Below are 18543 nucleotides of genomic sequence, written 5' to 3' on the forward strand. Positions count from 1 at the left end.
ATACTTGGACGTGAGAATAAAGATTCAATTTTCACTTGAAATGAAGAAAATTCTGCTTTCCCAAACATCTACTTTGTTTTCTGGCAACTGCCATTTACTTAGTCTGCAGAGCCTAATGACTTAGGTGACAATTGCTGTTTCATATTCTGTAAACAAATATCATTCTTGTCTGATGAATGACCTTGAACTGGGTTAAAAATACCTCTGGTATTTAGTAGATTACAAACATTTGTTTTACACAGCTCATCCCAAAATGGTCATTTGATATTTCAGGTGATGGAGGAATACTTGGAAGGGCACAAGGCTTAATCCTCAAAATTTATTTAGTTGCATACATGAGGCAGACTTAAGAGTTTTTCTTTCTTTTTTTCTTTCTTAAAGTTTATTATAATATTAAAGGAACTTCTGGCATGTCATAGATGTGAAGTAATAAGTTGTACAAGTACGGTGCTGAGTTTGGGTATGGTGAGCAGCTGCAAATGGCAGCAGACTGCTGGGGACAGCGAGCTCACCTGAGCCCTAGTGCCTGCTAGGGCTGTATTGATGGTATCTTGGTCAGAATGGGTTCTGCCGTCGATGAAGAGCTAGTTATGGATGTGGATGGGATAGTCCTTCCCAGTTTGCAGTCCCAGGTATGCCACTTTTGCTTTCTTATGGCAAGAATGACCCTGTTTTTAGACGCCATCAGCCCTTCACAACTGGGGCAGAAAATTTAATTTTTGCTTACAAACTGGTGAATAACCGTTAGCCTGGCCTATATGGATGTGTGTGTACCTGCTTTCTCCAGGCAAGCAGAGATCTCTCTAGGGAACTAGTTTCATTCTTTTTCCCTTTCTTTCATGATAAATTTGTGAAGGAAGGAACAAATGAGAGAAAAAGAGTGGTCTGCATGTAACAGTGAGAGTGAATGTTAATGGGACATGTGGGAAATACTTCTATATTACAGAGCACAATGTTGCTCATTTGCTACAAGTTATGATGGAAAACCAAATCTTTCCCTTGTATTTTCTTCTCTGCCTCACCTAAAATAGCCACACAGTAGAAAGTTTCCCGCAGGAAATGTTTAGCACCACTTTACTCCGAGGTACTTTATGAAGTTTTATGCTCTTAGATTTCATTTGTACAAGTGATAAGTGTGCTTGAACCAGGTTGAATATCACTGCCTGGCTGAAAGGCAGTCCTTATTGATTAACTTCAGTGTAGCACCCCAGCAGGTAGAGAGGCTCATGTTTTAATTTATTTTTGCTTCCAGGTCACTCTTCATCCTCCTTTCTTTTCATTTGTAGCAACTTTTCCCTCCTCCCTCCCCCATTTGCAGCACCTACTTTGGTCTCGGCTGTTTTGATTTATCGACCATTCAGATTTAATGCTTCGTTCCTTGGAGAAGTCTCAGTGCTTGTGTCTGATCTAAGGTCACCTATGCTACTTATTCCAGGGGACTTTAATCTCCATATGGATGTGACCTCTGACACTCGCCAAAGAATTCACTGTATTACATGATTCTCTCTAGCTGTGTCAGCATGTCCCTCCACCTGCGCTGAAAGGTTATGCTTTTGATTTCATTAACTTTTTAGGTCTCATTATCAGGGTTTGAGGTCACTCACCTTTTTTTTTAAATACACATCTAGATCTACTGTACCCCTAGGGTTCCTCTCAAATTAGTCGCTTGTTTTGAGAGTTGTTGTTTTCCTCGGGTGTCACTTCCTGCCCCAAACAAGTTAAAGTAGTTCAGTGCTGGTTCCCTGGTTATCCAGTTAAAATGCTGATTGTGATTTTGCACATGCCATACTAGTGGCTTCCACAACCGATGAAGCACAAATGTTTGATTGGAACAAAGGCTGTAACTTTATGGGCTGTGATAAACCCTTTCGTTTGAAACCTGCAAATTGTGTGAGCATCAACGTCAATTCCTTCATCTGGGAAATCATTGTATCTTTGTTTGCTTTTTTTGTTACAGATGTTAGCTCTAGTAATTACAATGCTGCTATGTATTTGAGGAATGTGAGAGTAATGCATGGCAAACTGGATTCCTTGCTCAATTTTTTTTTTGTGTGTGCTACATCTTACTTTGCCTATTATGATGGGCAGGTGATTATGGGAAGATATTTCTTGTCTCTTGTCATGGTTTAGCCCCAGCCGGCAGCTAAGCACCACGCAGCCGCTTGCTTGCCCCCCCCCCCCCCCCGTGGGATGGGGGAGAGAATTGGAAGAGCAAAAGTAAGAAAACTTATGGGTTGAGATAAGAACAGTTTAATAATTGGAACAAAATAATAGTAATAATAATAATGAATTATAATGAGAAGGAAAACAACGAGAGAGAGAGAGAGGAACAAAACCCAAGGGAGGGGAAAAAAAAATGATGATGATTTTTTTAAAAAAAAAAAAAAAGATACCACCGCTCACCACCCGCTGACCGATGCCCAGCCAGTCCCTGAGCAGCGATCGCTACCCCCCGGCCAACTCCCCCAGTTTATATACTGGGCATGACATCATATGGTCTGGAATAGCCCTTTGGTCAGTTTGGATCAACTATCCTGTCTGTGCCCCCTCCCATTTCTTGGGCACCTGGCAGAGCATGGGGAGCTGAAGGAGAAAAAAAAAAAAAAAGTCCTTGACCAATGTAAACACTGCTTAGCGACAGCCAAAACATCAGCGTGTTATCAATATTATTCTCATACTAAAATCCAAAGCACAGCACTATACCAGCTACTAGGAAGAAAATTAACTCTATCCCAGCCAAAACCAGGACATCTCTTTATCCATAGAGCAGTTGAACTGGCCTTTTGTGGCAGTTCTGGACTATTTCTGAACAGTCCCTTACTGCTAACAAATGAAAAGGTAAAACTTTACAAGTGAAATTGGACTGAATTGTATATGCAGAGACAATTTATGAGAAACTATATGTATAAATATTGTATATCCTTGAGGAAGGAGAGCATCTAAGTCAGGACCTTGACATGAATGTGAAATTATTATGAAAAAATCCAGTGGCTGATGGAATGGTAGTAAAGCTGTGCTGAACTACTACTTCAGCCTTAGAAGATAGTGTGTTAATTTTACATTCCAAGTGACTTTTAGCTGCTTCTTTTGAGAAGGGGTGTCATCTTTAGAAACACCCCTTCTCCTTTTTCCCCCCAAAACCACCCCATGAGCTGGAGAGGTTCTCAGAAAAATGTTTGGTAAAAAAAATGTGAAAAATAGCGAATGTTATTTCCTTTAATATATGTGTTTTCCTAAGAATATTTGCCTCTTGCTGTGTGCTTCTGTGTGTTCATATATTTGTAAGCAAAAGTCAGCATGAGATGAAGGCGCAACAGACAATGAACTGGCACCAAGCTTTTTAGAGTGCTCTCCTCTTCCAAACAGCATCAGTGCTGACTTCTAAACTCACTTGTTTCTCTTACTGTTGTCTGCAATATTAGGTTCCATAGCCATTCATCTCCATATTGACAGACATCCTCTTACCCTTTAAATAAATGATGCAGTTGATTCTGTGCAGACCAAGCTTGCTGGTTTTGAGGCTTACTGAAGAATGTGCTGAGCTAGGGTCATATTGTCCTACTGTCTAGATGTGCTGTTCTCCAGAAGTACCAGTTGCTTTCTTCATCAAAGGGGGCAGCTTATGAAACAGAGATAACTCCCTTTAAGCGTGTCTTTTCCATGTGTTTCTTAGCTATGAAATTAGAAAAAGAAGACGTTATTCAGGATTTCTGATAAAGGCATGCTGCCTGCATGTATATTGCATTGAAAGAGTACTCCTTGGGAGTGATTAGAATTAGTCACAGAGATGAAATGGATGTGGACAGAATTGGCTAGCAACCTTCTGAAAGCCTTCCTCTTTCTTTGATATTTTCCTTGTAGTTTTGAAGTACATCACTGTAATGTTTGATATTTTATTAACAATAATTGTATTTCCCTTTTCATTTGAGGATTTCAAAGAGTTTTAGAAGCATTAATTGCATATCTGTCCCCTGACTTCTATGAAGAAAGTGAAAATAAGGTCTTGTCAAATAAGTTAGTTGAAAAAAATGTATTAAACTGAGAATAAACAGTTCAGTGGTGATTATTTAGTCAACTCTACTCACAACACTTGTGCTGGCTTGTAATGTGCAAGCCTAATAACTTCCCAGTTTGCACTTTCTTGTTCTTCAGAGATGATGACTGCCTTCTCTGAAATCTGTGGGCTTTCCATCTTCTGGACTGGAAAGCCCACAGGTAACAAAGAAACAGTCGCAGAGCCTTTGTAGGAGGCATTCTCGATGTGGGCACCTGAAGGCTGCTGTTATCTGTAGGTATCTCATTACGAAAGGCAGCACAATTCATAGCAGGGAGTGTCCTGGAGGTTGCTTCCGTTAGTGAGCCCTATCCCGTTATGTCTGTGCCCTGTATGGAGAGATAGGGAAAGTGTCCTTAGTGAATTTGAATAGTGTTGGTATTTCTAGGGAAGCTAAGCTGTACAGAAACTGGGATATGGAGAGCAACACATGTGCCAAACTCCTGATCAGAAGTAACCCAAAGCCCCATAGTTTTCAACATTCATCCTCTGTCCTCTACAGTGCCTGGCTGGCAGACATCCCTTCTTCGGTATGCGGAAGGTGTTCTATGACAGGAACCTTTCTCTGGTACTGTTGCTGATAAAATGTATCTCTCCTTGGAGAGTTTTCTTATTTAAATGTGAAGATGTAACTGAATTTCAACTGCAAATATTGACAGCCCTTAGGTTGCAGATCTGAATAGGTTTACAGGTGAAGAGCTATGAATTTATGGGCTTCTTGTAAGTGAGCCCAAAGGGGCTTTGCTCTCCAGAGCCTGGCTTTCTCCCTATCTCTCATTGCAGTTTTCCCTGAAATGGCTTTCCTGATGTGTCTGGCATAGAATTCACTTACTATGATCTTCACACTTTAAAAATTCTTCAGTCCCTGCTCCCCTAATGCTTGGCTTCCTGAGAATCCATTGATTATAAAATATTTTAAGGCTTTTAGTGAGTTTTTCTGCCATTATGCTCTCAGCTGTACCTTAAATGTACTTTAAACCTGAGATGAAGGTTTATCTAGTGCAAAATGGAGATTAAAATGTGCAGGGGAGTATTCTTGTATTCTTTATTTTTGCTGCCTTTGGGCACCTGAATGTAGGTACAACAGGTTTCAGTAGATCTAGGCAGAGAATAGACTGAGTTGATGGTTAGTTTTTAAGATAATCTGTGAGTTTTCTTAAATTGGAAAACCACTCAGCAAACTGAGTGCTTGTCCTCTAGATTGCTGAACACTGACAAAAATGGGACAGAAAGCCTGCATGTTAACACTTCGCATTTGTTCAGCACCTGTTCACAGATGCGTCTGAATATTAAGAAGAAATACGTATGGTGTTCAACAGAATAAAAAGCGTTAAGATGTGTGTGAACAAGCAGGAGAAAATATAGATGTGAATATGTAGGAGGGGAAAGACTATTACAAGGGCAATCCAATTAATGCAAATGATGCATGCAGATGTCTTTGGCTTTTTAGTACCTTTCACTGTTATAGTCCATAAGATCTGCGCACTAGGGACAAGGGAGGAGAGCGCTGTCTTCCTTTGCGTGGCAGCAGTACTTTCAAACCTTAGCATCGTACGCCTGCCAGCAGATGAAGAGGGGACACCTTCTCTTATCTGCTTGTGTAGCTGTGAAGCATGAATAAGTGTACAGTGAAACAGCTACTAAACCAAAGGATGCATTCGTGAGGTAATTTAATTTTGCCTTCTGCAAACATCTGTGTGCCTGTTGACTCCTGGCACTTCAGGGGAGCACTGTCACTGCTTTAAAATTCAAATAAGATAATTGAAAGTGAGCCCCAGGTTTTTTTGGGCCGTATGCTCAGGGCCAACCTGTTTGATTTATTTTGGTATTGACTTAATGGGACTGTTCACCTAAAGGAAGTGGGATTTGAGCTTGAAAATAGAAATTCTTTCAGCTACATATTGATTGTTGGAGCTGGATCTGCTCCATTCTTATGATGTACCTTCTTAAAAAAATGGATTCTACTCTTATCTTGGCATCTGATGTCTGGTGAAGGACTTTAATTAAAAAGAAGACCTGACTGCTTGGTCTTTCAGATGAGATACGTGGCAAACTCAAGTATGTGGCCTGAGCAGTTCCAAATTTCTGTTTTTTCTTCCCTCCCTTATAAAATCTCCTTCTCAAGAGACAGTCCAGACTGTGACCTTGCTCTCCTGAAGTCAACAGAAGTTTTGTTGTTGACTACAGTGAATGTAGGACTACCACTGTAAGCACCGTAGGAAAGCAGTGGAAATTTTCCCTGTTTACACCAGAGAGTTTTGAGTCAGGCTGTAGATCTAATGAATAAATAAATATACTCTCTTAAATTAACAACCTCATTTTACAAATTCTTTTCTGTCAGAACCTCTGGCCACCTGCTTTATCTTCAAACATTGTCATGTGAGGTGTTTTGAAGAACAGTACTTTGGAATGAAGTGGCATGGCCAGTTTAATTTCTCTGTTTGTGTATTTATTTTCCATATTGACTTACAGAGAAGCTACTGTCCTATAAGCTGGTAGCTGTTTTCATTTTTTTCATGTTTATTATGATATGGGTATTAGGTACTTGCATGAAAATTCTGAGTCTGCCAATAAACTTATTACAGTAGCTATGTAAGATACTTTTATGCTGTCTTCAACATTTTTCCAACTTTCTGTAAAATACATTATGCATTTTTCTGTTGTGGCGTATTTTGCTTAAAAATACAGTGTAGCTTTTTCCTCAGAAAAAAAACCCCCAAAACCCATGTCTGTATATAGAATTTCTTTTTACATGTTGAGTGCACAAACAGAAGACAAAATTTCCTGTCCAGGATTGCATATGCATAGTTTCTTGTCCATTGAGGTTGTTGTGAATACAAATTTGGCAACAAAAGTCAGATGTGCTTGAAATATTTGTGAAACCAAAACACACACAGCAAAGGAACATGGCCAAGCCAACTTTTTAAAAAGTTATATAGATGTATATATTTGAATACTCTCCTTTTTTTGGAAAACCCCTTTAGAAGCCTAAATTGCGTTGATAACTCTTTTGAAGGTTAAGATTTCCCACTTAATCAACTCATAAAAACTTATGCCCAAAAACTACAGTGTTCTTAATAACGCAATAAGATTTCATCTATAAGGATGTAAGCCTGGCCATATTGCATCAGACCAAGGCATTCTCTATCTCAAAATCCTGTGTCTGGTATTAATTAGTAACAGATACTGTAAAAAAAAAAAACAAAACAAAAAAACAAAAAACCAACCAAACAAACAAAAACCCCAACCAAACAAAAAACCCCAAAACCAAACAACAAAACCCAAAACAAAAAAAAAAAACACAAGAAAAACCCAACAACAACAAAAAAACCTAGGGCAAGCCTGGAGTGAGTAGGAAACAGGACAATCCTCCAGGCTTGCCACTTGGAGGATTGTCTGTTTCTGAAGAGTGCTTTCAGCTTCCTTTCTTTAATCTGCTGTACCTTTGATATTGCACACACCTACACCAATATCTGTACCGTAGTCTCTTCTCATATAAGGAGCCTGTACTGCTTTGATGGTGAATATTTTTATTATTCTCAGCATTGTCTCTCTGTCTAGCTCACTTATTAAAAAACCCACCCTGTTCTGTAGTGCTGTTAATTTACAAGGTGCTTTACAAACACAGATAAGAGCCATCCAAGGCTCTACTCTAAATAAGAGGAGACAAATGCAAGATGAAGCACTTGAAGGCTGTTCAGGAAAGTGAGGGCATAGAAATGACTTACGCAAACAGGAGAGGGGTTTTGTGAAGTGGGGTTTCTGAGAAAGGGTTTTAGATAGGGCAGAGAGTAAGTTTGGCAGTGGAGGAAAATGGTCAGGTGCACGGAGCAGTGGAGCTAAGATGTGAAGGCCAGGAGCAAGGAAAGGAGAGGAAGGGAAAAATAAACTCAGAGAAATAGGGGACAGAGAATTGTGAGGAAAGGCACTTGAGAGAAAAGCAATAGGACAGAGTATTTATCACAGGTTTGTTCAAAATGGGCTGGGAGGCAACTTGAGAAATCCATATAGTTTGGGTGTGGGGTTTTTTTTTTGGTGGGGTTTTTTTTTTTTTTTTGGACAAAACTTGACCACCTATGATGGCTTTCCAGCCTACCTCGTTCTTAGCCTACCTGTAATGATAGGCATAGCAGGCAGTGCTTAAATGTTGTTATGTTAGAAAGTTTCCCTACTACTTAAGATGTTTCCCTTGCATTAAGAATTATCCTGTCCATTGTGTCCATTTATGAAGGGGAAGAATTAAATATAAAACCTAATGCAAGACAGGAAGCCAAAGGAAGGAGGATTGTGCTCTACCTCTGCATGTCTTCTTGTCTAATCTATCTAACTGACTACTCCAATTTCCTTTACTGCCTATGTAAGGGAGAAAGTAAGTAAGGCTTTGTAGATAGACTGAAAAATTGACTTCTTATGATGAACTAATCTTTTTTAGTAAGAATAGGATAAACTCGGAGAATAAGCCAGATCCTACAAGGTGCTTTGCACCTCTGTCTTCCTGGGATTTAAACTGGTGTTTGAGAGATTCAGTATCTTGTAGGGCTGTACGAACAGGCTTTTTCTTTATGCACTGATGTTTTGTTTTGCTCTCCATCACTTATCTCTGCAATTATTAGGCCAGCACCAAGTCAAGCAAGGGACATGCGAAGTTGTGGCAGTGCATCGTTGCTGCAATAAGAACCGGATTGAAGAACGATCGCAAACGGTCAAGTGCTCCTGCTTCCCAGGGCAGGTGGCTGGTACGACAAGGGCTCAGCCCTCGTGTGTGGAAGGTAAGCAGTCTCCTGCTCGCTCATGATTCATTAAGATTGTTTGAGAAGTTTAGTCTCCTTGATTGTTTGACTTCCCACTGCCTCAAAAGCATAATCCTTCCTTTTGTTAATTTTGGAAACATCTCTGTGCATTCATGATAATGAGTCTGTGCATAAATCTGGGTGTAATTAATCCTCTTAATATATGTACTTGTCCATTTCATGTCTGTGCCAATAAAACTTCTTAATTTTTTTCACAGAAGAATTCTCTTTAAAGCTAGTCTGAAAACAGAGTAAGCCAAGAAATTCAAGCTTATGATATTAACCCTTCCAGTTGTTTTTAGACTTAGTAGCTTGGCTGAAAAGTCACTGGATAATAAATGCAGCCCTGTGACTGGGCATGCAGATAGTGCTGGGACATCTGACTTTGAGAGCTGTTCTCTAGGTGGATGTTTTACCGTTTTATGTGCCTAATGGTCTCATATGTTGGACATCAGTGCTATAATAATGCCTCATGTCTATTCAGTTTCATGTGTTGTAACCCCAAATACATTAGAGTATGGAGGACAGAGCAAGCATACTGCTGCACAGGACACAGTGTCTGAGCTAGGTCACCTACCTGATGAGAGAAAAATGTGGTACAGTTGCCTTAGTCCATCACCTTCCTGGGTAGATGTTGAAATCCTCACAGAGCTCAACATTGCCATCCTTATGCTTTTAGCAGTATAACTCATTCAAAATTAAATTGATTATATATACCAAAGCTAAAATCTTACCTTGATTGTAATGTTGACCAGGCATTCTGAGGCTATATAAAACTTGCCTCCCTGAGGTTCACTCTGCACCTCACCCCCACCATTTTCCTTTCTGGCGTACCAGCAGTTCAGAAATTGTGGGTTACCCTTCTTACTTTTCCCACCAGCAGAGTCTGTTCCCTGGAGAGGCTGCTGCTCTTCTTAACTTAGTAAACAGTTACTCCAAGACAGAATTTTTTTTTTAATAGAAAGTCTAAAAGTTACCAGATCCCCATTTCCTTAATTCATAAGCAAGACCCTTCTGTTTTCACTTTCACACAAAATCGCAACCATTACAAGTTAAATATAAAACAAAAGCTTTAAAATCCAATTTTTAATCTAACATTCAGAGATATTTAGTTTTAAACATAAAATTCTAAATACATGAAACATCTGGGTTTTTTTAACCTATTATCTGTTTTGAGAACCTGTTATTTAAGAAAGTAGATTTTTTTAATTTTTTTTTTTTTGATGCTTAGTCTTTTTATGCCTTGTAACTCAGGAACACAATCAACTTTAACTGTGCAATTTGTTAAGTAGTTTTCTTGTCAAATCAGAAGTACCTTCTGTATTTTTAGGTGACACATCAAATAGCAGAAATACTTTTACATACAACAGATAATAAAAGTCAGGCATTGTTTTAAACTCGCTTAAGGATTAGCAAAGGTGATACTGTCTTTCCATGACAGAAAGATATACATGCATGATACAACAGAAACTTAATTCAGTTTGTCAATGCAAATAGTTGCTGAAAGAATTTAGTAGCTGTTTTTTCTTCAAGTATAGTTGAAATTAAATATGACAAAATATTACGAATATAAGATTTTGGTTTCTAAAGTGGAAGCCTTTGATTCCCCCTCACCCCTTAGGGTAATGCTTTAACATGCTTCGCTTATTTTTGAAAGCATATGGGACTACAGTCAGTGTTATTCAGTTGCTGTAGCACGGAAACTATAACTGTCTTTCCTTAGCCTCAGGATTAGATGTGTTTTCTCCCACTCTATACATATCCTTCAGTAGGCTTCTACACTGGGGAAGCCAGAAACAGTTTATGTCTTGAATTTGCATATTTCAATCTGATACAGACATTTCATTTTCTTTTCCAGCACCTTTTTACTGAATGCAGGGCTGTTTAATTTGCCTATATTTTGCCCTGAGCTTAAAGGGAAGGACATGCCCAAAGCACAGAGTTACTTTTCTAACCAAAAGAAAAGGTTTTATAGAGCCATTGGCTTGCAGTAGTCTTTTAAAGTATTTTCTTTGAACTTCAGACCTTATCCAGTAGTAGTTATCATTTACATTAGGGCAGCAATTATCTCTGTGCTGTTGATCATGCATGGCATGCACATGGTGGTTGGTACCTGCAGTTCCTACCTTAAATCAAAGAATCATAGAATCTCTCAAGTTGGAAGGGACCCATAAAGATCATCGAGACCAACTCCCTGCTCCTCGCAGGGCTACCTAAAACTAAATCATATGATTAAGAATGTCGTCCAGACGCTTCTTGAACTCTGACAGTCTTGGTGCAGTGACCGCTTCCCTGGGGAGACTGTTTCAGTGACTGACCACCCTCAAATTACTTATGTGCTAAACTGTGTTTGGACAAAATGAGAAAACAATGTAGTTCACATTCATTGAGTATGTGTCCACAAAGTACCACCCACCTGTTGTGTCAGACTACACAATTTTTATTCATACACAGAGAGTTGCTTTTACCCATTGGAATTCTTGGTAAAAGTAGGCTAGTACTTACTAAACTTGCTTAGTAGTTTTTATAGCACTTCTATTTGGATTTAGAAAATATATTCTGTTTGGCTTTTAGCCTCTTCTACACACATTCAAAAGGAAAATATCTCTGTGCAAGTCGTGCTGGAAAACAATAGTAAACAGGGTGAAATCAGTTGCCTGTGAACTTTTCAGGGTTTGCATGTTTCAGTTGTTCTTGGGCAGCCCCAAAAGGCCATTGGAGCAGAGTAAATGGGATCGTATTTCATGTTCTATGCAGAGTAGGAGCCTTTATAAGGCTATTGGAATGTAATTATGTTTTCCTTTCTTGACCAAACAAGCAGATGGTTATATAATTAAATAATTACAACTAGTTTTGTCGAGATCTGCATGATAATTTTACAGAAGTCTGCTTCTCCTTGCTATTTTAAAATGAAGGTCTGATTTCTGGTTTAGAGTTAACAACCCAGGAAAGCAACAGTTGATTCTAGCTTTTCTTTAGGCCAGGCAAGCATATCCCTGGTCATAGATTGTAGATGCCCCATGAGAAATTAAGACTACTGCAATAAATAGATTCTTACAGAATATGGAAGACTGCAAAGATCTGGAACTTTAGCAAAGTCTAGACAAACTGTACTTACCATTCTGTTCTGGACTCGATCTTGACATTTGAGTAGCTTTCTGCTATAACCTATTTGGATTTTTTTTCCCCAGTAAATTGTAACCAAATTAAAATAAGCCTTTCTCATTTGAAACTTATACATCTGGTTTTAGTATTTTACAAGTTTTTAATTTAGTTGGGTATTTTTCCTTAGTTTTCTCAGTCTTGCAGCATATGGGTTTCCTGACCTAGATCCCACTGGGTTTCAGTGGCAGCTTGTTTGTTAATTTGGGTGGGGGTAGAGCCTAGTTCATCAAACAGTGCTCCTTGTTGATGACTATCGGGCATTGTGCCCTTTTGTATATATAGGCCATGAAATAGGCTTATAAAGCCCATCATCTTGGTTTTTAGGATACAGTCATAGGCCAGCTGGATATTTACATTTTGGATAGGTTGACAGATGCTAAAGAATTTTACACAAGGTCAGATTTAAAGCAGCAGTTTATTGGAGCAGCACTATATGTTAAGGCTAAGTCCTGCTCAAAGAGGTAGTGAATACGTGTACCAGTATTCACAGCTACTAAAATTGCAGGAAAGCCCCCTGTTTGAGCCAAGTCAGAATGGATGTTTGCATGATTACACTTAGGCATACACCTACACATAGAAGTGCCATTTTTTCTCATGATAAGTGCTAACAAGGAAACTAAGTACTTTGGCGTTACAGAAGAAATGATAGATATCCAGGTGAGTTCCAAGGAAAAGGTGTTGAAGTGGTGCAGAAAAGAAAATAAAAGCTAGTTAAATCTTGCAAATACATAAAGTGAAAGTCTTAAGTGCCTTGATTTCTATAAATCAGTCCTTTTCCATGTTGTGCAGTAATACTGTGTTGTGGGTCCTAATTAACATTTATAGAGTGCTTTGCATTTCTACCGTGTCTTTCATATTGGAAACTTTAAATATCAGTAGTAGGAGAAGTCAAAGTACTTTGTTTAAAAAGAAAGATATGAAGGTGAAAATCAATGTTTGTTATAGACTAAGATCTTCCTAGCATTTTTACAAGCACAGTAAAATCACTCATCGTAGCCTAGATGAGAGTACAGGGCAAGAACTCTTTGGGTCAGGATGTTTTTTATCCTTTGCCCATGATAACACACTTACTTAGATAATTACATTTTGGATGCATCCAACAAGAAACTGTCATTTGTGTATTTGAACTTAGTTGTGAAAGCTATTGACAAGCATTGGCAAACAAAAAAAGCAAGGCTAGTTCTTCTGTACACATGCACACCTCGTTTTCCTGGGGGTTATTTGAACTTCCAAGCACGGGCCCATCCGATACTTTGAGAAATATTGCTGTAGATAAATGGAGCCACTAAACTCAGAAAAAAGCAGATCATATGAAAGAAAGTATTTAAATATGTAGAGAGGACATACCACACAGCCTGTATACCCTGCCTTGAGTTGTAGCTATACAACTTGACTGCAGCTACAGAAGATTTTGCTTAGCAAAGGTCAACCCGTTCTGTCGATAACGAAATTACATTTAAAGTAGTCATGAGATTTTGTTTATACCCATTTTCTTTATGGAAATAAACATCCTTGAGTAAGTACTTCTAGCTTGTCTAACAGCTACTGCTAAGAAGATAAAACATTAATAACTTTTGTCTGTAGAGTAGCTATCTTAGCTAAGTGTGTTAAATGCCTCTAAGTAAATCATCACCAGCCAAATCATCGTCCATCCAGGCAATTCTATTAGTCCTAGAATTTATGAGGAAACACTCAGATTGGCAAAAATGTGAATGGCACTAAAGAATTGTTTAAGAATTTTCTGTAGGGCCAAAGAGCCGCAATTAAGAAAAAGGACAGTTTTGGCTGAAAGCCCATCAGGGTTCCAGACAGAAGGGAAGAGAGCATATAGAAACAAGAAAACAAAAAATCAATACATAAGAAATAGATAAAAGAAGAAATAGCTGAGAAGATTTCCCTCCCACTGTTTTTGAATGGATTTCAGAATACTTGAGAATTCAAAAGTATGCTAATGCTGTGTCAGTATTCAAAGAAAAAAGGAAATATACAGTAAAATGAATAGTGTACTGAAAACTTATATGGAAGAAAGCTTAATCCAGTAGAGTAGGAAAGACATCTGTATTTGTCCAGACTAAAGACAATATGAATTTGTTTGTTCCAAGTAGAGCACACAGAAATCCTTAAAAAAATAATACTGGCCCATAATGGGTGAAATATTGACACTGCTAATGCTGAGGCGGATCAGTATCACAGTTCTTTTGGTAAGAAACAGGATGGGGAAGCACTTTCTGACTTACTGTTAACTAAAGAAGGTGCTACCAACATCTACTGGGATTAACACCCCCCCCAATTCTGACCCTGGGTATTTTAGAGTCTTAACAAGCGGGCTCATAGATCTCTGGTCAGTTGTTGTAATTCAAAATGTATTTCAGAATACTTGGGTTATTCTAGAAGAGCACTAGTATTGTGTCAGTTTTGAGAGAGTAGGCAGCATGGTCTAGATACTTAGGGACGACTGAGGCTGATCTCAGTCCTGTGCGAATAACTGAGAAGCTGATATGGTATCCAATCAGCAAGGAATTCCTGGGGTACAGGTCACAAGAGTTTGTGACTTTCTGAGAAGAGATTTGCCAGACACAACTGATTTCATTTCCTGAGGAGCTTTCAAGACTAATGCAGGGAGTTTCTGCATGTAAGCCCGTGTTTTCCAAGTTACCTTGGAAGCTAATGTATAATTTATTCAACTAAAGATTTGGTTACTAAATACATTTGAGGATTTAAGTCTTATTTTTTGTAAGCTATTTAATTTTGAACCATATGCTGTTGCGTGCACTGCTCAGTGTCAGTTACCTAGCGTACCTCAAAAACACATCTCTCCGCAGAGTCATCAGTAGGAAGTGGTAGTCAAATGGCACATCCCTACTGGGATTTCACAGTGCTTAGCTCTACACCTGACACTCTGCAACATTTTCGGCAGTGACCCGAAAGCAAATATAGAATCTCTCCTGACAAAAACATGTATGGATTTCATCCGGTGGGGCAAGGAGTAATTAACAAGCCCAAGGCAGTCACATGGCATAGTCCTACTCACAGGAAGCTGAACCTGTTTGAAATAACTGCATTAATAAAGACAAATGCATTGTGGTGCAAAACTGAATGAGTTCAATCAGCTCAGCTTATCAGGCAGAAGATTGAAAAGTTACCGGATTGCAGCATGTTCAATACCTTCATAGGGAGAAAATGATGATTGCTAACAGGTGCTGTAATGTAGGAGAAGAAAGCACAACAGAAGAGGTAGGAAGAGGAAGAAAACTAAGGCTGTGTGTGTTTCATGCTGAGATTGCCATTTTTTCTGACAGTTAAACAACGGCAGAAGTTTCTTTCTTCACCTCTTCCAGATTGGTTTTGGAAGACACTGTGTAGCCAAACACAACTAGGGGCACAGCACAGTGAATTGCATGAGACAAGATAAGATGATGTATTGACACCTTTTGGCTTTATTCTCTATGAACCTACTGTTTCCATGGAGTCAGGTTATCTAGGGAGCGATGTCAGCAGAAGATTTATTTCTGGCAGGGTTTCTGGCTGATTTCCAGCAAATCAGATGGCTAATGTCAAACCAAAGCAGTCTCCTTTCCCTTCATAAGGGTGGTTGTGTATGGGAGTGACATAGCTGCTCTCATTTCTTAGAAAAGCCATCTCTTGAAACCTTTCCAAGAGTGCCTCAATCTGAAAAGAAGAGGAAGCCTTTATATCCTCCAGTGAGTTGCACAGTTACAAAGACAACAATAGTTAAAGAACTCTAGCTATGAAGATAAGCCTAAGGCTTTGATGGAGAATTTTAATGGATTAATCTCAGGGGTGTGTTTGACACAAAGAGCTACAGCCAGTTAGGACATATAGATCAGCAGAGTGGACATTACAACTACAAAGAAATTGGACATAAAATGGATGTAAGAATGAGTGGATTGCTACAGCAAAGAATTGAGGATTTGCTGGAAGCTAATGGAATGAGATCTGTATTAAGTATTTCCAAGTGTTGCCATTACTCTGGGGGGAGGCATTTGTACAGAATAGAAATCAGTCAACAGAAGGATTGGAGTCACTTTCTGTGAAAGTGTCTAAACAAGAGATGAATAGAAGGTGAAATATGCAGTCTATTGAAGAGCTTGTGGATCTTATTTGAGTTACAGATTGACTCAGCAATGTTTCCCATTCACATCTGTGCTTGTTTTAATGGAAGACGGTACTGCTGGAGATGATGGGACAGTTTCACTATCTTCAGTTCCACATGGTCCACATAGACCAGGAAGCTGCATGGGCACAATTGGTCAAGAATGCTGTGTGAACCCACTCCTGTGCTGCGCTTTTGGCCATTTTTCTTTAATTTCTTTAATTAGTTTCTTTCAACTAATGCCGTTTTTCTTTAATCAGGTGTTAGGAGCAGGTTGATGCAGGTTGTATAGATTAAAAAAAACCCAAAACTGCTGTGTTTGTTGCATTTTCTGTGATCTCAAAACATTGCACCCAAACCAATATGAAAAAGGTTGGATCTAAGGAGTTATCAGAGTAACTGAGGCATAAGGGATTCTAGGTACCTGCAGGAGACAGGTGAGTGAGAGGTAGGTTTCAGGATCTGAAGTTGAACTTATGTTTTTAGGGTAGCACTAAATATATGAAAGCATGTTCATGTGTCAGAGTGCAGGCCAAGTCACAGCATGTCACCACATCTACACTCACAACAGCACTATGCAGAGCTGTGTAATGCAGTAGCCAGGCCTCCCAGGAGGACTCGCTGGCTTTGAAGCACAGCTCTGAAGACACAGTTAGCTTGCTGCCAAGATCTCCTCCTTGCTTAGGGACCTCTGCACGTGCCCTCAGTCTTTTTGAATCTGGCCTTCGAGACTTGCTTATGTTTACCTGAAATAACTGTGGTATAGAAATCAAAACAAATTTAGAATGTAGCAGAGAGATAAAATAGATGACTGGAGCATATGTCTGGGGTGCCTCACCTCCTAGGAAGCACAATGAAGTTTCATCTGTTTTGTCAACAATCAATCAGCATCAATACAAATGATCTAAGATCCAAATGACTGGTCAAAGGAATGATGCATTTATTTTATAATTTTATGAGATTGAAAGAATAGTTTATAAAAGCCAAACTGGTGTTCCAGAAGTATATTTTTCATAGTGCTTTTCACGTAGACTGAGTGAAAGTGCAAAACAAAAGTAATTGAGTGAACATTTCAGCAATATCCTGATGTCAGCTTGCCTGCTTGTCACCCTAATTTGAAGGTCGCAGAAGTACGAATCTACCTTGAAATTAAAAGGAAAAAAAGTGCTTTACAAGCAGCAGACTAAATTATTTTTGTTACCCTCTTTTGGATGTGGTATCATTTAAAGCATGCAATTCAGTATTTTGTGCACATAGTAGCATAACGCAGACTAAATGAACATTTTAAGCCATATTTTATTTTGAAATTCAATTTAGATTATGTGAGATTGTGAACTGATATATTTCATAATAATTTTGTGGGATTAGATGAATCTAATGAACAATGCAAAACTGAGACATGCATGCAGATGTTTGCAGCTGTTTGTGGGGAAAGTATATCTGTTGTTAACAGCAGTATTATAAAGTCATGACTATATTTGTAAAAATAACAAGCATGGTCTTATTAACGGAAATTGGCTTAAAGGTAGAAAATTAATAAATTTGCACAGTTAAGGTGTACTACTGTAGTCTTCCAAAACATACTGCAAAACTGGCAGTGTAATGGCAAGTAGATTTTTAGTTAATAATGTAATGCTTTCCAGTGATTTCCACATTCTTCTTTGCGCTATTTGCTGACAGACCTCACATGCTTACATCTCTGTGCAACTCTATTTTCTCACCCAGTGAAGGGAGAAACTGGCATTTCTCCATCCAGTCTCGCATATGCATGTCTGGGTTAAACAAGAAGCCTTAGTTTAATTCCGCTTTATAGCAGGTACTCGACTGAAGCATGTAAATGAAGGAGGCAAGTCATCTTTTTAGCCAGTAGAGATGGAAAGGCACTTCCAGAGGTCAATTCAAATGTTGGAGTCAGTCTCGGTGGTGCTTGCCTGTCTTCGCTATTTGCATACGGCATTTACCCTTCTGTGTGCTGGTGAAGTTTTTTAGCTACATTTTTAGCTCAAAAACAATCAGTGTGATAAGCTGTTAAAACAATACCTGTTGGTTTCTACCTTTGTAATCAAGCAATTGAACAGCACAAAGACAACCTCCCTACTAAAACCAACAGTATTCAAAAAAAGATTGTATTCTATTTCTCTTTCCTATTTCTTTTTCTAGCTTCCATTGTCCTACAGAAGTGGTGGTGTCATATGAATCCTTGTTTGGATGGAGAGGACTGTAAAGTACTACCAGACTATTCAGGTTGGTCTTGCAGCAGTGGAAATAAAGTCAAAACCACAAAGGCAAGTACAGAGATCGCCTATATTTAAGGGTGGTAGTCTGGTGATAGCACTTGCTTATTGCATTGCATCTGCAGGTGTGAGCACCAGTACTGGACTCCTCAATGTTTTGGAAAGCGGTGATTAAAGCAATTGTTC

At 38.9% G+C, this 18543-nt stretch overlaps 1 protein-coding gene across 1 annotated transcript in view; it reads left to right on the forward strand.

Moving 5' to 3' along the window:
- TAFA4 (TAFA chemokine like family member 4) overlaps positions 1–18435 on the forward strand; it is a 51434-nt gene extending 32999 nt beyond the window's left edge. The window contains exons 3-4 of the mRNA XM_072876421.1: positions 8668–8823; positions 18284–18435. Of these exons, the coding sequence (XP_072732522.1) occupies positions 8668–8823; positions 18284–18435 (308 nt within the window). The remainder of the gene's footprint in view (positions 1–8667; positions 8824–18283) is intronic.
- The last annotated feature ends 108 nt before the right edge of the window (positions 18436–18543 follow it).

The sequence above is a fragment of the Ciconia boyciana genome, chromosome 11 (assembly GCF_034638445.1).
Source record: "Ciconia boyciana chromosome 11, ASM3463844v1, whole genome shotgun sequence".
Classification (NCBI taxonomy): domain Eukaryota; kingdom Metazoa; phylum Chordata; class Aves; order Ciconiiformes; family Ciconiidae; genus Ciconia; species Ciconia boyciana.